General features: G+C 37.7%; 1 protein-coding gene across 1 annotated transcript in view; it reads right to left on the bottom strand.

The window, feature by feature from the left end:
- Positions 1-25749, bottom strand: part of LOC120538556 — a 105503-nt gene that overhangs the window by 49605 nt on the left and 30149 nt on the right. The window contains exons 13-19 of the mRNA XM_039767951.1: positions 21031-21178; positions 20569-20645; positions 16146-16246; positions 11295-11430; positions 8833-8882; positions 8171-8311; positions 1801-1948 (exon numbers count right to left, since the gene is read on the bottom strand). Coding sequence (XP_039623885.1) covers positions 1801-1948; positions 8171-8311; positions 8833-8882; positions 11295-11430; positions 16146-16246; positions 20569-20645; positions 21031-21178 — 801 coding nt within the window. The remainder of the gene's footprint in view (positions 1-1800; positions 1949-8170; positions 8312-8832; positions 8883-11294; positions 11431-16145; positions 16247-20568; positions 20646-21030; positions 21179-25749) is intronic.

Below are 25749 nucleotides of genomic sequence, written 5' to 3'. Positions count from 1 at the left end.
TGCAACCTCCCTATAAACCCGTTCAAATTTTCCACCACAACCAATTAAACTAACACATTAATATTATGCGGTGGCACTGTTCTTAATGACCTTGCCCCCTCCTGGTTCAAAACCTTTTCTGCGCCATTGCAAAACACCAAACAGTCCCCTTCAAAAACTCATAGTTACAAGGCAATATTTCCATTTGGTGGCTGCTGGAACATTTGTACCCAAAGTATTCTTATCTTAAATCCAAAGAATATTTTTAGCAGCCTGTTGTCTTTGTGTAAGCAGTACCACCCTACTTGTTGTCTATGGAAGTCCTCTGCTCCTGTCTTTCAACATGAGGGAATTCTCTTTAGCTTCATGCCAGCATCTCAAGATTGACAGACCTCAAGTCATCTCAAAATTCACTCCTGGGAAATCTTATAGGAGTAAAAGCGAACTGCTTACTTGTGTTCCTTGCATGCTGATCTGGAAGGGTTTCTCCATCCATGTATACTGACTGTAATGAATATGTGAGATTTCCATATATGAACTTCAAAATAATTCACAAAATAAAATTAAAATTACATAATTTATGTAAAATGTTTAACATGTAAACACTTTTTATAAACACTCTATAATAGGGTAACACCATAAAGAGCAGGCAGAGTAGGTAATGATGGTTAAAGCCATAATAAAACCTCTACAGTGTACATAACACAAAAAACCCTTAGATCAGTGTTTCTCAATCTCGGTCCTGGGGGCTCACTGTGGCTGCAGGTTTGTGTTACAACCAGCTTCTGTTTTTAATTGGACTCCTGGGCTAATTAAGTGATGTGTTATTTCCCAAGTTCTGTGTTTTGGGAACAATATAGAAATTAGAAAACTAAGTTTAATAAAAAAAATATATATTTTCATCTTGATTTTCATTCTACTTTTCTAGGTGTTCTAATTGTTTAATTAATCCATCATTTAATAATCAGTGGGTCTGATGCTAAAGTACTTGCAGCCTTTGATTATTCAGTGTTGTTTGCCTCTGCTCATTTTTAATTGTCATTAATAAGATACAACGAAGGGGAAAACTGCACAGAGAAAGGGCAAAATATAATGAAATCAACAAAAGAGAGTTAAGCATTTAAATCTATCGCAAAAGCAGAAATATTTCGAAACGTCCTATAAATGTAAAAATCATGCTGCTGTGCTTTTCTGAATGTAGAATAAGAGAAAAAATAATACCAGCTAATTAAATGAGATCGGTGTTATAAGGTGTTGTCACTGATTAGGAATCTGTTTGGAACAAAAACCTGCAGTCACAGGGGGGCCACAGGACCGAGGTTGGGAAACACTGACTTAAATGATTTGACATCTCGTCCAAGGTCTAGTCCTGCCTTACATGCATTGCTACCTGTATAGGCTCAGCCCCCCAAACCCTGCACTGCATTGGTAATGTAAGTATGGTGCCAAACACCCTGCTATGGAATGAGTCCCATCTAGGGTTTCTTCCTGCCATGTGTATAATGCTCCAGGAGGGAGAAGAAACTACATGAAATATAATTTTGTCTATGATCAATTAGTTTTTACTATTATAAGATATGTTTCAGAGGGTTCACACCTGAAATCTCTCCTCCAGCTACTCTGATTTCCCTGTGATCCTGAACTGGAGTAAGTGGATCAGAAAATGGATGGAGGGATAATGCAAACTCCTACAAGAGTTATATTCAAGTAAAGGTAATTTAGAGACACATTCATCAGTTTCATATCAACAGTAGCCTCACCAGATTAATGAAAAGTCTAGAAGATGATCTCAAATCGCTAGTCTAGAAGATGGGCTCTTACCTGCTATGGCATATGAAACAAAACTGAAAATGCAGATGATTAATGATGTGGCTCCCATGTTGAAGTGTTGGCTCTGTAGTGGAACTGAAACAGCAAATCCAAAAAATGCGTGTTGAAAAGAAAAACTTGACACTCTGTTACTTTTTAAACCAATTTAAATATTTAAGAAGAGAGAGGCGGAAGAATAAACATTGATTCTGGATCCCGGCAAAGGCTTCAATGCAAAGTTCAAACAGCTTACCAAATTTCTGTGTTCATTAAGTGATTTCGATTTTTGTGAAGATAACCTATGCCATCCGTGTTTTGTGGCCACTTTATGTGCTTTTCAAAGCAAACGACATTCAGATTTTTATTTCTTCATCTCAGTTGTACATTTATGGAAACATTTTAAACTAAAATTATAGGGAAATTTAGATACAAAGCACATTCAAAATAAATAAACAATTTCCTTTATATAGTGCCTTTCAATGGTTAGTGGAATCCCAAGGTGCTTTGCAAGCACAATTGTTTCAACATTTATTTTATTACAGACGTGCTGTCTAGTTATGGTAAGTGATTCGCTCAAGGTCACATAGTGAGTTAGAGATTGCACTACTTCAGAGGAGCTTGTGGGGTAAAGTCCTAATCCTTGGGCACAGGCTACACATTCTTTCTTGAAAATATACAAATTAAATAGCAAAGTAAACTGGGGGTGGGTTGAAAAAGTCAACTAAAAATGAGGCAATATGTCATCTGTGCCCAGTGCCCGGATGTTGACAGCCACTTTTTGGAGTGACAGAAACACTGGGCTTATGTCCAGGACAAATTAAGAAGCTGCTGTTCTTGATTGCTTTGTGACAAATCTCTTTATCCCTGAGCACTTTAAAAATTGTACCCTTAAATATGTCCTCCCACCGTAATACCAAGGATCATCTCGATAGGTTTCTGAAGTGTTCAATTCCAGTTTTGAATACTTGTAAGAGGTCAAAATGTAGTCTCTTTCCTAAAATCAGAGATCATCTCCTTTACCTTGGGATCAATTTGTTCTGCTGACAAACCTTCTTCCTAATAAGCAGAATTTTAAAAGGTGACACAATGATGCATTGGTCAGTACCACCATGTCATTATTCCAAGACCCTAGGTTCAGTTTCTATCTCAGTCACTGCCATTAAGTACTGTATATGTGTTCACATCAGTTAGATGGATTGAAGAGTCCAAATTCTCCCTCTGCAAGTGAGTGTGGGCAACTGTGACACTTAATAATGTGTCCTCCCTACAATTATGTGATTTATTGGGTCCTAAAATGAATGGATGGATTTGATTTTTTTAAATGAACCATTTAATATTTTTGGATAATACCCCATTTCAAAAAATGAGCACAGATAGTAATACAGCCATGCCCTGGTGGATATCGAAACGTTGTTTGGGAGGGCATCTGATAATCCGCCTACAACTATAAAGGAAAAAGTCCTAAGAATTGGGTAAAGTGGACTTTTTCAAAATAATCGTTAAGGCACTTACCTGTTTAAGCCATTAAGTGCAAGATGCGATTTCGCTGTCATTTTAACTTTGTCTTCTGTAGGTTCACGCAGCGGGACGCCGGTGGCGTGTCGGGCGCGCTTCCAGGTCTGGCCTGCTGGAGGACGCTGCGCGTACCCCGTCGTCAAGACGAGCGTCTCTCTAGTCCTGCCGTTGTCAAAGAGAGGTGCGAAGCGTTTTAGGTAAGATAGTGCATGCATGTATTAGTGTGAGGAGGGAATTCCCAAAGAAAATAAGTACTTATTTTTGCATTGCGTATCGGTTCAGGGCCGCTAGCCCAATTTATTACATGCCTTGTAAAGGTTGAAAGGAGCACCTGTGCAGAAAGTACCTGCGTCTGCCGCGATTGGTTAAAGGGGGCAATGTGTCGCGGGTTTGGGTGAAGACTTGTGCCCAGACTATAAAATGCACTTCTTGCCTCGTAAGGGTTGTCATTAGACTCGTTGGTGTGGTTAGTTTAGCGCTTTAAATAAGTTTCCCAAACAGTGGCTTGTACCTAATTTTTGTAAATCTAATATACATATAAATATATATATTTGTGTGTGTGTACACGTATATATGTCTGTGTATACTGTATATATATATATATATATATATATATATATATATATATATATATATATATATATATATATATATATATATATATGTGTGTGTGTGTATATGTATGTGTACATAAATATCCTCTAGTTAAGCTTCTTTTTGGTGGAGATATTTATTTAGGTGTAAGCAGGAGTTCATGTCAGGAAATTTCCATCCATCCATCGTTGAGGACCATGGTCTCGGATTTGGACATGTTGATTCCCATCCCAGCCGCTTTACACTCAGCTGCGAATCGATCCAGTGAGAGCTGAAGATCACGGCCTGATGAAACAAACAGGACAACATCATCTGCAAAAAGCAGTGACCCAATCCTGAGCCCACCAAACTGGACCCCCTCAACACCTTGGCTGCACCCAGAAATTCTGTCCATAAAAGTTATGAACAGAATTTGTGACAAAGGGCAGCCCTGGTGGAATCCAACTCTCACCAGAAATGGGTTCGATTTACTGCCAGCAATATAGACCAAGCTCTGACACAGGTTGTACAGGGACTGAACAGCCCTTATCAGGGGGTCGAGTACCCCATATTCTAGGAGCACCCCCCACAGGATACCCCGAGGGACACAGTCGAACGCCTTTTCCAGGTCCACAAAACACATGTAGACTGGTTGGGAAACTCCCATGCACCCTCCAGGACCCTGCTAAGGTTGTAGAGCTGGTCCACTGTTCTGCGACTAGGACGAAAACCACACTGTTCCTCCTGAATCCGAGGTTCGACTATATGACAGACCCTCTTCTCCACGACCCCATAACAGACTTTTCCAGGGAGGCTGAGGAGTGTGATCCCCCTGTAGTTGGAACACACCCACAGGTCCCCTTTCTTAAAGTGGTGAACCTCCACTCCGGTCTGCCAATCCAGAGGCACTGTCCCTGATGTCTATGCAATGTTGCAGAGGAGTGTCAACCAAGACAGTCCTACAACATCCAGAGCCTTGAGGAACTCCGGGCGTATCTCATCCACCCCCGGGGCCCTGCCACCAAGGAGTTTTTTGACCACCTCGGTGACCTCAGCCCACCTCCAAGTCCCCAGGCTCTGCTTCCTTATTGGAAGGCATGTTAGTGGGATTGAGGAGGTCTTCGAAGTACTCCCCCCACCGACCCACAATGTCCCGAGTCGAGGTCAGCAGTGCACCATCCCCACCATATACAGTGTTGACACTGCACTGCTTCCCCCTCCTGAGATGCCGGATGGTGGACCAGAATCTCCTCAAAGCCGTCCGGAAGTCATTCTCCATGGCCTCCCCAAACTCCTCCCATTCATGTGTTTTTGCCTCAGCAACCACCGAAGCCTGCCGGTACCTATTAGCTGCCTCCGGAGTCCCACAGGACAAAAAGGTCCTGTAGGACTCCTTCAGCTTGACAGCATCCCTCACCGCCGATGTCCACCAACTTGTTCGGGGATTGCCGCCACAACAAGCACCAACCACCTTATGGCCACAGCTCCGGTCAGCCGCCTCAACAATAGAGGCGCGGAACATGGCCCATTCGGACTCAATGTCCCTCACCTCCCTCGGGACGTGGTCAAAGTTCTGCCGGAGGTGGGAGTTGAAGCTGCTTCTGACAGGGGTTTCTGCCAGACGTTCCCAGCAGACATTCACAATACGTTTGGGCCTACCAGGCCTGACCGGCATCCTCTCCCACCATCGAAGCCAACTCACCACCAGGTGGTGATCAGTTGACAGCTCTGCCCCCTCTTCACCCAAGTGTCCAAGACATGTGGCCTCAAGTCCGACGACATAACCATGACGTCGATCATCGAACTGAGGCCTAGGGTGTCCTGGTGCCAGGTGCACATATGGACACCCCTATGCTTGAACATGGTGTTCGTTATGGACAATCCGTGATGAGCACAGAAGTCCAATAACAAAACACCTCTCGGGTTCAGATCGGGGAGTCCATTTCTCCCAATCACACAATTCCAGATCTCACTGTCATTGCCCATGTGAGCATTGAAGTCTCCCAGCAGAACGAGGGAGTCCCCAGAAGGTGTGCCTTCTAGCACCCCCTGCAGGGAATCCAAAAAGGGTGGGTACTTCAGACTGCTGTTTGGTGCATATGTGCAAACAACAGTTAGGACCCGTTCCCCCACCTGAAGGCGGAGGGAGGATACCCTCTGCTACTACTGGGGTGAACCCCAATAAACACGCTCCTAGTCAGGGCCAATCTCAAGGAGATTGGTTCCAGAGTCCATGCTGTGCATCGAGGTGAGCCCGACTATATCTAGCCAGAACCTCTCAACCTCGCACACTTGCTCAGACTCCTTCCCCTTCAGAGAGGTGACATTTCACATCCCAAGAGCCAGCTTTTGCAGTCGAGGATCGGAGAGCCAAGGTCCCCACCATTGGCCACCACCCAACTCACACTGCACACAATGACCAAAGATTGGCGTTCACTCTGATAATAATTCACCAGTCACAATACAGTACTCACGAGAGCCCACTCTCTCAACTTTAACATGTGAAAAATCAGTGTTCATGCTGTTTGTAGTATCATTGACATAAGTAAATGAAGAAATAATTAAGTAAATACATAAAAAAAACGCAACAAAACAATAATCTTTTGACATATTTTATTTATTCAAACATTTCATTTTGTTATTATTTATAGCCACATTCCACTCTAAGTGTATTTATTGACATATATACTGTATTTATTTTGCATGAAATACTCCTCAATAGCAGGGCAAGTGTTCCTTTTCAACAAAACTGACAGAAGAGAAAAACGCAATGTCGACTTTTGAAGAGACAGTGGACCGTCTTACTTAAGTTACAGAATTGAAGCTGAGTTGGTGTCGCTGTGTTTTTTGCTCCAGCCTCTTCCAAAAAAAGCTACACAGATTTTCATGAAAATTGGATCAAAACTCAGAGATAGCTTGACGTGGTTTGCACATTTCTCATTGTCATGGTAATTCTTCCCACAATGCACTAGGTTTGCACAACAGTGATGTAAACCTCACAACCGTATTAAGTTCACCTTGCACAGCCTCACGTTATCTAAGATTGTATTAATTATTTGCAAACTATGTGGTATATTTTAAACATATTTTGGGATTGACATTTACTCTGAATTTAGATTTTGATTTTTAGATTAGCACTGTTTCTCTTTTTGATCTCTTGATTTTGACTATTTGCTTCATTTTCTGACCTTTGTCTTTTCTCATAAACTTTTTCATACTTCTCGCTAAAGTCAGCTCCGTTACACAAAAACACGAGATTAAAAAATTTTCTTGCTCACCAATTCAAACTTCATGGGGTAAGTAACATAAAAAGTATTCCTTTAAGCTCTTCCAAGCTGTGTAATGGTTCCTGACTGGTCAGGACTGTCAAAGCTTGTGATGGAGGACTATTTGTATTTGCACTGGGAATTCCTCCCATCCCTTCAAATGATCCCTTCCGCTTGTTATGATAGAAGTTCCCTATGACTTTGTGTTTTGCTATCACAATAGGGATAAAAGGCAGCGGGATGGACCTTGTGACTATCTCATATTCATTTTGTGATATCTTAAAGTGGGTTTCTGATCCATTTCAGATTACTTAAAACATATTTCAAAATATTTCAAGTTTTATTTAAAGATATCTGAAAAATATATGAATATATTTGTACAAGACAGGAAGTTGTTTCCAGATAGCTGTATATTATTTTCTGATACCTGAAATGTAATTACAGATATCTCACATGCATTACAAAAAATTGAAATGAACAGACTGTAAAAAATAAATCTTGCATGTGTGAAAAATAATAATAAAAAACAGCTATACGCAAAATAATCATTACTTTAATTAATAAAATGGGTTTTACCCTTTTTATTGATTATTTAATTCTAATTCATGATTATGAATCTGGTTGAAGCAAAAAACCTGAAGCCACAGTAGGACCCCGGCATCAACTTTGAGAACCCCCGTTCTACTCCACCTTTTGTCATTTGCTCGCTTTCAAAAATTGGGATTTTATCGAGCTTACAGGGATGTCTATTGAACAGAAAAATGACTGAAAAAAAATCTTTAAATTGAAAAATAACAAACTTTTATTTAGAAAAGATGTCCAGAAAAGTGCATAACAATAATAATATTAATATACAGAAGACCAAAATTGAGCATACTTGGCAAAATACAGAAAGGGCCATCAATAAAGCTGACATTTTTTTGCAGGAAATATTAACCAGACTTGTTTTGAGTGGTAATGCACTTACTTAGTTGAGCGTTCAGAAATAGCATTATGCTTACAAAGTTACATTTTTAAATTATTTATTTTGAGAATTTGAGGTGTGGAAGCTTTGCTGCTAGAAAGTCCTGCACTTTAAGAAGGTTGATATAGTAGTCCCGGGAATCTGGTGTTGAAGATTTTCGATTTGGCTGACACAGATTCTTGTTACCCCAGCTTATCACTCCGACCTGGAAAAAAACGAAACAGCTTTGAAAAATTAGGGCACATATAATGTATTTGGTATCCGTAGTAAAAAGACAGCTGCTTTGATATGATACTATATTTAAATTATCTGCCAATATAATTTATTATTCTTAAAAATGAACCATTTAAACAAGAGTACTTCATAATAGCTGAAATCGTGTAATCTCGTATTCACTTTCCATTCAGCGACTCTCTTAAACAACCATGTAATAGAAAGTCTGCTCTATTAAATAATCGCGTCCACTTAATATTTCATTTTTGAAAACACTTATTCTAATACAGCAGTGGTTCCTTCCACAAAGCAGGAACCAAACCTCGAAGGGCCCCATCTCAGTACAAAATAACAGTCAATGTCAACTTTTTGAACTTTCAAGGCTTTAAAAAAACACACAAAAACATTTAAACAGTAAGTCTTGCCTATTTCTTTAAATAAATCTTGCTTTTCGCAGAAGTGTTCATAAAATACACTTGAAAAGGATGCATCAATATTTATTTTGATACTAACCTGAAAAGCTCTTCTCTTCTTTTTAACTACAAGAGAGCCACCAGAATCTCCTGTTAAAAAGAAAGTAAGACTAGAATTGGTAAATTGTCTCCACTTGAATTCTGTTTTACGCTTTATATACAGTAAAATGACGAGTGCATTCTTCTATGACAAAGAGAAAGCTCTTTAAGCCTCAGTGTGGCCCGTTCAATAATTCATTTCACTGTGCTTTCTGGTGCTTTAACTTTAATAGTGTATAAAATTCTGTTTAAGTGGGTTAGGGTAATGTTCACTATGGAAAGTAGAGGTGATTTTATGGTTAATTCTAAGATGCAATACCTTTGGGAAAAAATCAGGCAATTTCTGGGCTTTGCACTATATGAGAGTTTTCAGATTCAAGTCAAAATGCATTTATGTTTTGCTTACACTGCAAAGCTGGCATGAGAATCCCAAGGGCAACAAGAGTGCCACAGAGCAGCTGAAGAGCCCACCATGGGCTACAAAGCAGGAACTTGGACCATCTGTGGGTAGTACCTTTACATACATGTGAGGGATGATAGGGCCATATGCAATATTTGTGTCAACTATACCCAGCAGCAAATTTCTTAAAGGTAATTTGATTTGATTTGTCAATCAGCTTATCAACATAACCTAACCTGCTCATCTTCAAAATATGGAAGGAAAACTCAAGTGCTATTATGTGTTGAACTTTATTGCCTTGCTGACCTAGTTGATTGGAATTTCTCTTGGTGTTACATGCATAAACTAATAAGTTACATGGCATTAAACACCTCAATATGCAATGTATAACACCATCACAAAATTATATGGCGGCAGGGTGGTGAAGTGGTAACACTGCTGCCTCACAGTAAGGAGACCTGAGTTCGCTTCCCGGGTCCTCCCTGCATGGAATTTGCATGGGTTTCCTCCCACAGTCATGGAGACAAAGACATGGAGGTTAGGTGCATTAGCAATCCTAAATTGTCCTGTGTGTGTGTGCCCTGTGGTGGGTTTGTTTCTGCCTTGCTGGCTGGGATTGGCTCCAGCAGACCCCTGTGATCCTCTGTTAGGATATAGCAGGTTGGACGATGACTAACTGACTGACAAAATTATATACAGCAGTAGTGAAAAACATATTGCACAAAACAGAAATATATATGAAACTATATGATAATGCAAATTTGCACTCTCACCCAGTAGTATATAAAGTAAGTCTTTATAAGGATAGAGTTTGTTGGAGTTCAGAAACCACAGATGAATCAGAGTTTAACCAGAGTTAATACAGTAGGAAAGAAACTGTTTAAATGGTGTGGCAATTCTTGCCTTTAGTGACTGATAACATTTCCCTGATGGTAATAAGTGATTGTTGCCCGGGTGAGTTTTGTATTTAATTATATTCCCTGCGCATTTTCTGACGTGTGATATAGACAGGACCTCAATGGAGTCCACTTTCCACTTTTCTGCTAACCGAACAATACACTACCGTTTTAAGTTTCGAGGGAGCAGATGTACTGCCATACCAGTCTTTTATGAAGAAAGTGACGGTTCTTTCAATGACAGCTCTGTAAAATTGTGCCAGTCCTGATTGGAACAGGTTCAGCTTTATAAGTTGACAGAGAGAAAACATCTATTGCTGAGTTTTTTTATAATAGGAGGTATGCTTTTATCCCAATTCAGACTATAAGTGATAGAAGTGCTAAGAAATGTAAATGACTTCACCCTGTTGACTGTGACACCATTTATAACTGGGTGGGGTTGTAGGAGGTGAGGAATGTTGCCATTGGTTTTAAGATATTCAGGTTAAGATTGTTAAAGGTGTGCCAACTGACCAGCCAATTCAACTCGCTCTAATATGGCGGAAGATGAATACACAAATTCACGCAGACAAATGGAGAATGTGTAAGCAGCACACCAGTGGTGACCAGCAGGCCTTCTAACTGGTCTTAGAATGACAATTTTATCCATATATTAAGACTAAGAAAGCAAAATTATTATTTAACTACTGGAAATGTTTTATCATGGCTACACATGTGTCTGACAAAGCACAGGCACAGAGTGATGAGGGATGTAGTACTAATTTATTTAATTCATAACAGTAGTGTACGTTTCATGGGGTTCATGATCTTACCACTTTATTAAAGAGATCATTTATGTGTGTGGCAAGCATAGAAACTGTAAAGGATGTTACTACCATAGCTTGAAGCCAACTTTATAAAGATATTCTGCACTGTATTATCCATTAGACAATCACATTTTAACAGCTGAAATGGCCTTGTCTGGTGCCCACAAAAAAGAAAGCCATTTCAATTCATTTGAGTATAAATGACATATGCAGCTGGCTGGCCTCATTGCAATGTTGGCATACACATTTAACTGTCATCTGCTAGTGTCTGTTCAGACATAAAGTGTAACTTTGATTTGTGAAAACTATGAGGGTCAGCAATCTCTGTTGGCAAAGTGCGAAGTTACTGGACCACCCTTACCTTTGCATGTGACCTCGTCGATTTCTGGATCTGTGCCCCCTGTGCAGAGGAATCTGTCGGTCACCACCGCCCTCCAGTCTTTGAGTTTTGTGTACAGAGGAGCCTTTAATGCATCTTCATTACATTTCAGTTGAGGCTACAAAAATAAATGAATACAGCTAAAGAATTCTGCATGTTGATATCAGACATATGATCTGTCTTAGTGAAGGATGCATTTGCAACTGACATTTTGAGAATTTTTAAGTTCAACTTTATTGTCATGTGTAAATAGCCCAATGGAACTTCTTACTTACATGGCTCTTTTCTGAATAGTGACAGCATTACAATAGCAACAAAAGAAATCGCAAAATGCAAAATATTCTAAGAAAATTAACCTCAGTTTAGGTGTCATCAGTTAATCAAATATATCAGAACTACGTTTCTGAATAAAATAGCTGTAGTATTTTTTTACTAGGCCCTAATATTACTTAGTTCAATGACGCTTTGTTCTCTTCAACACGTTACTTAGTATTGCCCTGAGTGAAACATCCCTTCCATAGTTCAGTTACTGCTTTTCCTAGCAACTAACCTTAGCTTTTGTTGATAGTCATTGGAAAAACACAATTTTACAGAAAACAATATTCAGTAATACGTTCAATAATGAGAGTTTTGTGTATAAAAATAAATTCAGCCCGTAGCACATCCTGTTAAAATGGTAGCTTTAATCAGATTTGAATGTAATCTTGTACTGACACAAAGTTTTGGTGGGTTTAAAGCAATACAAAAATTGAAACCAGGCCGAGCACATGGAAACATCAGGTTATCCTTAAAATTGGAACCAATAACAACTGAAATAAACCCAAATAAATTTACAAGATTGAAAAATATGGGAAGTGAAATAAAGAGTAGAGCAAACCAAAAATGCTAACCTTGCAATGAGCTCTTTGTACGTATCATACAACGGTAGCAAGAGAACTGAACTGAGGCATCAGATGTGAGTTTTTACTTTGTTCACTTAAGAATTTGAGTTAGCACCAGTCGAATGTTCACAGGTGAAGTGGAATGTAGTAGAATAATAACATTATCTTTTTTTTTTTATGTTATTAATATGGCTTTACTGTGAAAGCCATAGCCAGGATATACATTTTTAACACAGAGTCATGTTTTACTGAAACTAATTAGGAACAGTAAAGATGTTTACTGGCTGGACATTTATGAGGCCTATGCAATGAATTGAACACTTTAAGTGTTTTACAGAAAAGAACAAGCGAAAAGACATGTCGTATAACAGGAACAGTGGAAAGCATCTAAAGTTTAGGGGCAAAGGTGCGGTGAGGGGACAGGAGTGGTGTTGATGTGGAATAGACTGCAGCAGAATTCTGCATTACATGTACAGTATGTGTTACTATAAATTTTGAGTTAATAAGGTTTAATTTAAATCAAAATAAGGCTGTGAAGAAATTAAGGCAAGCCTAAGAGGTCTATGTAAAAAAAACCTTCAGTGATAAATATTAAAAGAAAATAAGTTCATAATTTTCTTTCCTAACATCTAATCACTGCACCAACATGCCAGCCCCACAAATTCATACTCTGGAAAATTAGAAACATTTTTAGTATACTATACATTTATAACCTAACCTATATCTAAACCATTGACTGTATTGATATTTTTTTACAATATAGTTAATTATGCAAAATTATATGGCCTTTTAATTGCTGCATTAATTGTGTTAATTCATCAATTTTCAAAAATAGTTAAAGATTATGAAGATATTTTAATCTATAAAAAGAAAATTGCAACATTGAATGCCATTGTTCCAATGCAACCTTCTTAATATACAGCGGAACCTCAGGTCACGAATGTCTCGGACCACATACAAATCGGGTTACAACCAAAAAGTTCACCAAACTTTTGCATCTGTTCACGACCATACACTCGGATGACGAACAAGCCAGTTTTTCCTTCCGGTTCATACGCGCCGATGATTTCCGCACGTGTTCAGTCTCTCCCTGTGCATTTCCTGTGCATCGAGCGAGATAGAGAGAGAGAGAGAGCATGAGAGAGAGAAAGAGACAGAGAGAGGGCTGGCCGCATAAGGCCGAGAAGGCAGTTAAAGAATGCTTGTTTTTAAAGAGATTGATTCGAGCATTGTTTTAACCTTGTTGTATTTAATGAAGACATTTTTCTATTGGATTTTAACCTCCACTTCACTTCTGTTTAAGGCGATCGGTTCGTAGCGTGCATTTTTGAAATGTTACTTTTCTTGCTTGATTTATTAAATTACGGGTTTTTCAAATGTTCGTTTTTCCCTGTGCTTAAAACTCATAAAAAAAGTGTTTACAGCGAGCGGTTTGTAAGGCTATAGTGTGAATTCTTGCAATGTTACTTTTCTCTGTTCAAGGTTTTCTCAGTCTTATTCAATGTTTTTACATTTAGTTTACTATTACGCTGTCCATTCTATGGTATAATTAACTATTTTTGTGCTTAAAAATCTTAAAAAAAAATATTTACATACAGTTTGTATGGTCTGGAATGGATTAATTGTATTTACATACAATCCTATGGGGGAAATTACTTCAGGTCACGACCAAATCGGGTTACGACCAGAGTTTTGGAACGAATTACGGTTGTGACCCGAGGTTCCACTGTATTAGAGTATAGAGTTCTGTGGAATATCCATATATTAGAAGAGAATAGTCATGTTTTTATATCTTTTAATAGTGAAAAGTACTCTCTTAAATGGGAGCTATGAAAAAATTATGCTGTGAAATGATGCAGTCATTTTCATAGAAGTCACCAAAAAAGAGCAGATCCCAAGTATCAATGTGGTGGTGTGGGCTAAACTATGCATAGCCCGCCTACCCCAATTGCTGCTTTAATTCTTCATTTTTTGGATCTTTCCACAGTGCAATACTAGATCAGTGAAGTCACTGAAATACTGTTTTCTTTCAATTTGTACAAAAACAGCTGTATTACTTTAAAATTAAATTTTTTCAAATTTGCCAATATAAGTTATTTCCTCCAAATCATGGTATATATTCATTTGCAATATAAAATTGTGTTAAAAAATTTTAGAGGTTGAAAGTTCCTAAGCTTGAAAGCCCCAATAATTTCTCAAAATGCTCACTACACAGGGAAATGCCATCAAAAACCCAGCTAGTCACAAAAAGGGCAACGTTGTACCTTTACAAATAAAAATATTTATTGTTTAAAAAGGCCTTGGTTTAACAAGAAGCTCTGAAGAGCATAAAAAACACAAGGGAGCACAGAGGTTGAAAAATGTCATTAAAAAATTAATAAAAGCACAAATAATCACTTGGGAAAACTCACCACTAACCTTGAGCACATTCAGAATGAACTGCAAGGGACTGTGGGTTGCCCCAGCCTTTATAGGGCTGATGGCAGCCCCTTGAATGTGTTGGGCTGGCCATCCGCCTCTTGGGGAACCACCCACAAAAACCATGGAATATACATTAATATACACAGATACATAAAACACCAAATAGCCAACACTATCAAGATGCACAAAGAATTCAAAAATGAACAAAACAGACATAAAAATGGCATTTGAACCCCAGCCAGGGGAGAAACCATGGCTAAATCCTGGCAAAAGTGAAGTATATTTTAAATATTTTAAAAAATAACATTTTCAAATTAAACTTCTGGATACTGGGATCCCATTCTGAAAAAAAGAAGTAACATTTACCAAATACGTCCACTTTGAAGTAGCAAAGGGGTCAATTTAAGAAAAAGTGTCTCCTGTATTTCTGATGCATGCTTGTGGCAAAAAAGTGTAGAATTAATTAATTTTATTATAGATTCTTGGTACTATTTTCTCAAGGTAAGGATACATTTCTTGCTAGCTTGTCTGCTCACGGGAATGACAGCTACCAGTCTGTGCTACTTCTCTGCTTATGTTAAGACATCTGTATTAAACTTACTAAACTTCAAACTGTCTAAATTTAGATGAATTGGCATTGTTAAAATGGACCTAGTGTGACTGTGTGAGTGTGTTCACCCTGACAGGGAAATGTTCCTGCATTGTGCCCAGTGCTTGCTGGGATAGGCTTCAGCTGCTCTGCATAAGTGGCTTAGAAAAATGGATGGATTGATGCATACCTATAACATCTCTTCAGATCTTATCACTTGATTGCATGCGTGCTCTGCATTCTCCGCCAGTGAAGCGCATGTGTGCATTATTAATCTAGCTGTAACACACAGTATCTTGGTGAAGTATTGAAATACAGTAAGCTTCTGTATAGTAAAAGGATATAAGCAATCAAGTGGTTTTTTTCAGTTATTATTGTCAAGGTGTCTATAGAACAGAGACAGCAATTCACATCTGAGCATCAACATTAAGTGTCAATAACGCTGTTTGGCAATCACTTTCCAAGGTAAATCCATCCCCCTGGCCCTGAAAGGTGTTGCGGAAAAAGACAAGCAAGGCAGTGAAGTGCACAGCCAGTCTGCTTTTAAAATGTCTGAATCTCATAATAGTCTTTAAGTTTTTTTCCTTCTTAAAAAAAAACATGGATGCGCTGTTTTGAAATATGTGTGTAATCTCGAGACACAGATCAGTACTCAATAAAACCTTTGGCTTGAAAAATGGGTGTATTTGGCAGGTTTTTATGTTTTTTTCAGAATGGGACCCTGGTACCCATAAGGTCTATTATATAATGCAAGATCAGGCTAGCTTTTAAAAAAAATTAATTTATAAAATATACTTCCACTTTAGAATGCAATTTCATGTAGCACATTAACAAATGATGGTGAAGAAGTAACTTTTAACTTGAAAAATACCAAACTTATCCTTTAAAATGATGCTATATATCATTAACACGGTTCTGTTAAAGAAATTAACAAGCACATACCTGGTTCTTTAGTTTTATTTTAACATTCATATTCTTCATTTGTGTTTCTATCCCTGTCACAAAAAATGCATCAACTATGTCCTGGGAGAACAGGTTTTCTACTGTTATAAGAAAAAAAAAAAACAAATATGTGGGTTATTAATCCCACAGAATATGCATTGGTAGAAAGTCTTCTTTACAGAATCTTTCATAATAATAAAGGTAAGACTGTCTTTTTTATTTTTTTTGTTTAAGCACTTTTTATTCCCAAAACAACATTAGACCCCCTTGGGTGGCACTGTGACGGCGCTGCTGCATCATACTTCCAGTGACATGAGTTTGCACAGGTCAGACTTTTGTTGTGGCGTCATCTTCTTCTCTCATTGGGTGTATGAGCATTATATGACTTTCAACACACCAAAACCATGCATTCTGTTCTTAATGGATTTAAATTAATCCCTGTATGAGTCAGTGTGGGTGTCCATTACTGTGACAAATGACAGACTGGCATTGTTATCCTTTTGACTCTGTACAACCCCAAATGAAAAAAAATTACAAAATAGATATATAGACAAATTGTTTGCGCTTTTATTTCTGAATTATTTTTGTTGCATGATTGCCAAGTTTACTACTTAGTTTTAAAGTTTTTGACTTTTGTATAGTCAGTGTGTGGTAAGGTCAGGTCCGCAGCCGATTGCCTTTTTAAATAAATAATCTGCACACTTGCGGATGAAGGAGGGGGCGTGGTAGTGTGGCTGGAGCAGTTCCTGGGCGCGATACAGTGCGGGCGTTTCCTCAATTAAGTGCACAGGTGAGGAATCGTCCGTGTCCATAATTGATGCCAGGAGCTGCTAATCGCCACACCTGTGCCACGTCCCCATGTATAAAATTAGAAACGCAAGTGCAAGGGTGGGAAAAAAAGTGAATGGAAAGGAACGAGAAAAGCAATTGAGGTTAAAAGGAAGTTGAAGAGCAGTCTCGGTGAGGACGATCTGGCCACCTGGAGGGGAAAGGCAGCATGAACAGGGGCCCCATGGAGGAGCATAGACTGTAGCGCTCTAGGGGCTGGTTCACCCCACAGAACAACGGTGTGGAGTGGGGCGAGCGTGGTGGATGACCTCCCCAGGTATCCGAGGTATGACTGTGGGTGCGTGAAGGATTGCTAGAGGGGTGCAGACCTTGGATGGTCTGGCTGCACTGTGAGGAGGTAGCCAAGGCAGGAGTCGGGGGATGAATTTGTGGCTGCTGGGTCTCCACCACCTGCGTGAGTTAGGGATGAGCCGGAGAGACGAAGAATGAGGTGGGCTGGGATCTGACTGCATTTTTAACCTCTATTTTTAACAGATTTATTCATTGTGTTTTTATAGATTATTTATGGAAATTTTTGAAGCACTGCAGTGTGGACACTGTTTTTGGTTTTGTTTTGATTCTTTTTAATAAAAGCACGGAACAGTTTTTACACCATCCCCTTGCTCCTTGTGTGATTTGTCCCCTTCTGTCAGCTCATTCAGTCATAACTGTCGATGGTGTTGGGTTCCAAATGTGAAGAGGGAGCCTGGAGCGGACCCACACCATCATACAGTGTGGCTTCTATATGGAACTTTTAATCAAGCAGAACTCGATGGTGACTTTCACTTTCAAAATATAATTAGTAATGTTGAAATTCATTTGTATCTTCCTGTGATGGTTATTATGGGTATCACCAATTTAAATCTTTTGTGTAAAGGTTTCTATGGTATTTCTACCCAAGAATGACAAGAATGTGATCTGAGAGTACAAAGTGTGTGTGTGTGTTTAATTTAGTGATACATAGCAAAAAATATTAGTGCTTCAAATTGTTTGGTTTCTGATTTTGGGTTTAACAATAGATCTGTCTGATGTTTTCGATACATTCTTAGCTTGGTTTCTTGATTCATGTCTCATCCTCTGGTATTTTATTTTTCTATACTACTTCTACTATTCACATCAGTGCAATAAAGTGACCAAATATATTATGTCATGGGACAGTGCCATAATTCTATTCTAAATTAGATGTCGCAACTTACAACTTATGACAATCATGACACTATAAGCCTGTTTATTCTGTATTTTGGACATGACTGATTTCTCCTTGCCCCTGCAATGGACTGGCACCCGGTCCAAGGTTTGTTCCTGCCTTATGTCCTATGCTAGCTGGGAAGAGCTCTGGTACCCCCTGCAACCTTGTTCAGGACCAAGCGAGTTAGAAAATTACTGATTCATTTCTTTGTGGAGACGTATTCATACATTACAAGTTTATGCAATGTTCTCGCTTCCATTATGTGACACTTCTTGTTTGCGTTATTTAATGATTTTTTTGTCATTTTTTCTCTTGGCAGAATCCATTATGATCTTCAGTTTCTGCCTGGCCTTTGTTATTATAATTACGAAAATGTATTTGTAACTTTGGGTTTGTCACAGGTGTTGCTGTCTTGTGGAATTTTTGATTACTCCTTTACCATGGTTTCATCCCAGAAATCTGTGGCACATGACACTATTAACATGACAGAATAAAAGGTCATCCTGAAAGTCTTATCTCTGACCAAGACTGCAGGTATAATCCTACAACAAACCAAACTTATTTGTTTTTTCTGCCATTTTTTTTTTTATCAGCTGGTCTTTCAACTTTCATTTTTGTCTTAAGTATTTGGCTTAAGTATTGTTGAATCTCTTTTGTTTTTGGATTTTGACCGGTGTTTCACTTCTGATTATGTTTCATCTTCGGATCCTAAAAACCGGCAACTGCACTTTCAATCTTTGCAGAACAACACCAATTTGCTAGATGTGCTTATATGTGCAGCTTGTAATCACCAAACATGTCAATTCTATTTTTTTTCTGAATTTTTTTGCTCTAATAACATAGCTTATAAGATTTGTGTTATATTTGCTTCCTGGCTCATATATGTTATCTTTTTTATTGTCATTACTGTTAATTTTGAAGTATTATTTTTCATGTATTTTTTGTTATGTAATGGTACATACCGTTTGTACCTCAAAGCTGCTTGTTTAGGGAATCCCAAGAGGCATTGCCACCTTGACGTTACTGCTGAGGGTTCTGCCTTCACCCTTTATATATTCAGGTTGAAAAGATTACATCTCACAGGGTGTTATTGAAGGAGTACAGTGTTTTGTAGTCTTTGTGAGTACATTTCTTGATTGTCTGCTTATAGTGGATTTTGTTGACAGGTTTTTGGATTCTACGTACTGGATAAAGGATTGGACTTGAAAGACTTAGGTTGCCTTTTTATGTGCTTTGCCATTTTAGTTTTCTTTTAATGTATCACAGATGTGATGATGGGTATTGATTGTACAAACCAGGAGATCAGAGTCAAGAAGCAAATGTGTAGTCAGAGCCAGAATCCATGGGTCACAACAAAGAGGAAAATAAAAGAAGAAAAAAAGTTCAAACACCAAAACCAATGCCTGATGTTAGGCTTATTTTGAAGAAGACATTAACACGAAGATGTTATTTCTTCTTCCAGTCGAGGGATAATTAACAAAAGAGATGCTGCTGCATTTATACCCTAGTTCCACTAATGTCACAAAAGCATGGTCGCTTAATGCAATTAATGCATTGCATAAACAAAGAACAGAAATTAAAGTAAAAATAAAAATCAGCTTTGTCAAAACAAATCAACTTAGAAGTATAAACTTTTGAAAACAATAATAATTCAAAATACACACTTAAAATTTTAATGTTGCACCTTTCTTGTTTCCTTGAAAAAATCCTTTCACGTTGAAAGAACTTTCTTTTATGTTCACTACCTCAGTGATAGATTGATGGCTTTCCTACCACTTAAAGGGAGTTTTTGTGCATTTAAAACATTTTGAAGTTTTAAAAGCCTGAGCTCCATTTTGGATCTGTGCAGACCTTAAAGCCTGCTTTTTGGGTTTGGGGACAGGCTTCCAGGGGTGAGGCCTGCTTCTGACACTCAAACTATAACTTATGTTATTTTACCATTTTAGCCATTATTGTACTACAGTTCCATTTTAATTTGAAGAATTATGTTAGACTTCCTTCTGGTTAAATGAAATATGAGTATTTGCAAGAAGTTTTAATGATAGTAAACAATTAAATGGCAGTATTAGAACTCACCGACAACTGAAAATTCAGAAAATATGAAAAATATAATTACATATATGACTAATAAATCACTAAACTGAAAACTAAATTACCCCCTTGCTTGTTTCTTCCCAGCTCTTCAACCCAACCCCCTACTGGGTCTGAGAGAATCTGCTCACCATACTTAATCAGTCTTTGACATTATGAAGTGAAAGTAATCATGTTTTTTTTTTAATTATCTGTTTCGCTATCCATCCTTTTCTCCATCTTTTTGCTAATTATATGTATTTAAAAAGGTTATTGTAATAATAGAAAGTATCTGTTAGGATTAGACAAGAATGTTTAAAATAAAAACATGGATACTTTGATCTTTGCAGGTTGCTTCAGGTTTCAGTCGCAGTGCTCTCCTCGACTCCTCAGTGCAGGGAATGCAAATAGGACTGGAAAACAAAATCACATTGTTTATTAAAACATCTTCCAAATTAATGCTTAACTTCTTAAGACATTAAGGCACACTGAGCGTCTGTTGATCTCTGTAGGAATTTTATTTAATTGAATTACAATTAAATTAATTGCATTAAGTTTATGCATTTACTTACTTCTGTCTCCCACTCTTACCTTGCTTCTCTCCCATACTTAATTTGTTATTCATTCACATAAAATAATTAACACAATTTGCATTGTTAACAATACTATTGTTGTTCTAATTAATAAGGGAAAGAAAACATTATTCTCCAGTCTTTGAATAATCTGAACAAGAGAATAAAATAACTCAACTTTAATGTTTTCCGCCTGTTGAATCAAACCATTAAGAATCTTCCTTACCGGGCTTTTGGTGAAATTTTTATTGTGTTGAGAGTTTCATTCAGTTCAATAACAGCGATGTCATAGTCATAGAACTCATCAATGCCCTGATTTTTCTTTGAGTAAATGCTGTAATTCGGATGCAGATGGATTGCTTTCACCTTTTTGTCTATAAGGTAAAACAATAAAAAATATGAAGCAAGTGTCCAAGTCTTTTTTAAAACAGGTTTTTTTTCTGTAATTGTTTATATTCATTTATTGATTAAAAAAAATCTCAAAAATGTTCATTCTTTTCATAAATCTATATTAACATTTAATTAAATGTGATTGTTAATTGGTGCTTGGAAACCATACAAAAGCATATGTCAATAGGTAGAGAGTGAAGTTCTGTCAAGTAAAGGACTGATTATTGATTATTGCGGACAGCCGACAGCTCATCCCGGGCGGGACGCCCCTGAGATGGAAGGATGGGGGAAGGCAGCTTTTCCAGGACATTGCCTCCCCCAAAACGCTAGATGGCAGCTCCCCTGGAGTGTAACGGTACCCCACATTTCCGCAGGGCATCCTAGGACTTGGCATGCAATTTCCCAACCCTGTTGGATACTGTGGATGCCACCAGGAGGAGCTGTGAGAGGACCGGAGGAGCCATGCCTCCTCCATAGCCTAGAAGTAATCCTAAGTCACGAGGATGACAGCCCTGAAGTACTTCTGGGCTGAAGAAAAAAAGCCAATTCTCCATCTGACTCGGAAGTGCTAGCAAGTCACGTGGGCGGAAGGACAGAAGCACTTCCGGGTCAAGGACTATTTAAAGGACTGATTGAAACCCAGCAAGTGAGCCTGAGTTGGAAGGAGGTGGACAACACTTGCTGTGTGGTGTGGAGGAGAGAGAATATTGTGTTTATTATTGAGTACTGTGTTTATTGTGGCTGTGGTGCTTTGGAGGCATTGTGCAGGAAGAAAATAATTTTAAAATATCTTCTTGGTGCTTTTACCCTGTGTCCTGCGTGTCTGTCTGTTGGGTTTAAAGGGCTACAGCGACCCCTATGTCCACATGGTATATTTACCATTTAAAAGGTGTATATCTTCATGGGTGTTGGAAGATTGTTCATTCCTTGATTGCTGCTGGTTGGAGATGTACATAGTTCTTTTCATTTCAAGAAAAAAAATTAAATTTTGAGACATGTCTTTATTGCACCATAATACCATGTATTAAATTGAGTCTGGAGTCCTCCACAATGCTTTAAAAAAAGGCTTTCACAAATCTTTGAAGAACCTTTATGCAAGCTTTTGGGTGTGTGGGAAAATAATATTTAATTAGCTACATTTAAATTTTTTGTAGATGAATGCTTAACTTAAAAAATGTGACTCTACTGAAAGATAGGCTAAAGGCTACTCATTCAAATATTGTGTCCTACTGTCTTTAAATCTTTGAAATCTGCACAGGGCTCCCTGGCCTGCCATTTCTCCTGACCTTAACCTCATTCAACACCTTGTTGATGCCACAGATCATAACATCTACAGATACAGCACTCTGTCTGCCAATGGCCAGCAATTTTGCAAGGCCTTTCTACTGGAATTCCACAACTGAAGATTCAAAGTTTCATGAGTTCCATTCACCAGAGGTGTGAAGAAGCGGTGCCCTTACACAGCCCACACAACATAGTGAAGGGCTGCAAGATGACTGGTGTTGATGTTCATAGGTGGTATTGCTCTACTGCTTTTTCTGTTGATGAACTGTTTGTTTTCTTATTATTATAATTTGTTAATTGTTATTTCATGAATGAAGGTTGAAATTTCAGTCAACAACAGTATTGTTTTTCTTTTCTTCAGTCAGACCATATGTATTGTCATGCTCATGTGCATTGGAGATAACTTAAGGGCTCTGATGATGGTAATTTCCCACTGGAACATGGGATGGCACCAGTTACTAACATCTTTACTCTTCCACCCTCTGCAGAGAAGAAGATTGATAGCTTTATCACCCGTGACATCACTTCTGGTGTCTAGCCACCTTGGACCTGCCTTTTCCTGCCAGAAGTCCTTATTACCAGAAGATCTGCCATCTTGATGCAGTCCATACTTAGACTTGTGTCTGTAAAGATGATTCTCTTTGTCAACGCATTTGTAAAACCATGTTTTGTTTTCAGTAATACTGGGTTTGCCTGCTGTTGTCCCAACACTTGATGCTTCTCTGTGATTTTTCTTATAGTATGTACATTCCATTTATGCAATAGTAAAATAATATAGGATTGCTATTTTAGGCAAGGATGTTTCTTTTGACAATATGCCAATGTTTTGTCACCGTTCAGCAGACATAGGCAGTTTTTTGGGATATTACTAAGCTATATGTACAGCAATTTTAGGAAAATTTAAGACAGAATTATAAAATACAAAAGTAATACATTGATTTTTCTTCATTGATAGAAATTTGTTTACAAATCACAATAAGGTAATAAATTCTCACAAGATGTTATCACTTAGAGATTAAAAAACACAGTTATAACCATAACCAGTTAAACAACAACTTAACTAAACTCTATACTAGATAATTCCAAACAGGCTTTAGATCTATTGTAACTATAGCACAGAAACTATATTAGTAAAAATAGTCAATAATTTGATTTGACTCTGTTAAATATAAATGCAAATAATGTATCAATTCTCATTTTCCTAGATCTGAGTGCAGCATTTGATTCATTAAATCATAAGACTCATTAATGAGTCTATCTAATGTAACTCTTAATTGGTTTGAGTCTTATCCAACAGGAAGAAGTTTCTTTGTAAATCTTGATGTGAATTGAAAATATATAACATTGAATATGGCGTCCAGCAAAGATCAGTTCTAGGTCCATTAGTGTTCTTATTTTACATGCTCCCTTTAGGTCAGAGTATCTCAAAACACAATTTAAATAGTCACAGCTATTCAGATCTACGCAGCTCTTAATTTACTGTAAAGTCCCAGATGATCTAAAGGCTCTACACGACCACACAGATTGACTAAACAGAATTATGCAGTGGCTAAGCTGTAATTTTCTTACATTAATAAGGGGGAAACTAAAAAAAGAGTGTAGAAATTTAAAAAATAAATAAAAATAAGTAGAAAATCTGAGATTTAAAATCTTTGATTTGATTCAGATCTTAATTTTAAATCTTAGAATTATTATGTCACCAGAATTGCATTCTTTCAATTAAGAAATCAATCACATGTTTGTTGTTTATATATTTAAAGGATACAAAAAAGTTGATACATGCCTTTGATTCAAATTGATCACAGTTGGTTCAGAATGCAGCTGCAAGCATCCTAACTAAAAAGAAGAAATTTGACTACATTACACCAGTACTAGCGTCTATACACTGGCTGCCTGTGTCTTTCGTAATCAATTTTAAAATACTGATAACTGTTTATAAATTGTTTATGTGATTATTCTTTTTCTTTGTTTTCACATACCATCATTCACAAAGCACCTTGAATTATACAGTAAAACCTCAATTATCAAGCTGTGACGGATAAGAGAAAACAGAATAACAGAACAGCGCCTTTAAAAATGACATACAGTAGATCAGTTTAGCAAATAGTTGTATTTATTTGCAAAAAAAAAACTATCTTAACAAAATATGACATAGTATTGACAAAATTAATGAATTTATATAATATTGTAATGACCAGTGTAAAAAGCCCTGTCTTATACTCCATTATCTGGGTTACAGAGCACTACTCCAAAACAATAAAAGAAACCTTTCCTTACTGACAATTATCTCCTGCCACTCAGAAAAATTTCTGTCTCTTTCTATACCACAAACACTTCTGCTTATTGTCTCCTGACTTGTTACTCAAAACGTCCTTCCTTCCACGGCACCTTCCTTTTTCTCCTGTCACTCATCTCCTAAGAGGCGCGTCTGCCCCTCACAGAACAGAAGCCCTTCACCCAGTCCTATCACTTACACAACATTCCGCTCTTTATGCTCCTGCACAGCTCATCATAAGCTACCTGCATGTCACAATATATTAACAAAGCATACTACAGAATTCAAAAAGGAAATTATAATGCAGAAGAACATTAACATTAATACAGAATAACCTTACCGTCAATGGTTTCCATTTTTGACACGTTTCTCAATTTTATCGGCATCACGCTTTATATCATTCACTGTTGTTCTTCCTACTCCGTAAATTGAAGGAATACTTGAAGCGCATTTTAACATTTAATAATTTCACTTTTCTGTGACAATTCCAACAATAAATGTATATGTTTATCAGCCATAACAATATATAGGATTTTAATTATAACAAAAGAGAAAACCCATGAAAGGCAATTAAAGTGGAAGGTGGAAGGTGATTCAAAAATGCGGCATGACATGGTGCTGGGGAACAACACTAGCTTGCAGTGTATTGTGCAGTACCAGTAATAGGTGCCGACATTTTTTTTTTTTTTTTGCCCTGACGGTTAATGCAAGCTGACAGATAATTGAGGTTTTACTGTACTTTGTTTTAGAAGGCACTATATAAACAAATGTTGTTGTTTACAAGTTTATTTTTTCAGAATTTTCTGCTTTTCCTTTCTTTTTTGTCTGAAGATTTGTAGATTTTATATACAATTCGGTGTGACACCAATAAATTCTTAGTCACTTGGTCTGCTATCGATTTTCGATTTCAGAGCTATGCTAAGACAGAGGAACTGCTCGGAAAAGAAAAAAAAATTATATAAATCATTCTGGTACTTTTTGCTTCTCTGTGGTTTA

Source organism: Polypterus senegalus, chromosome 11 (genome assembly GCF_016835505.1).
Source record: "Polypterus senegalus isolate Bchr_013 chromosome 11, ASM1683550v1, whole genome shotgun sequence".
In the NCBI taxonomy this organism is placed as follows: Eukaryota; Metazoa; Chordata; class Cladistia; order Polypteriformes; family Polypteridae; genus Polypterus; species Polypterus senegalus.
This window is presented reverse-complemented; position numbering and strand designations above follow the sequence as displayed.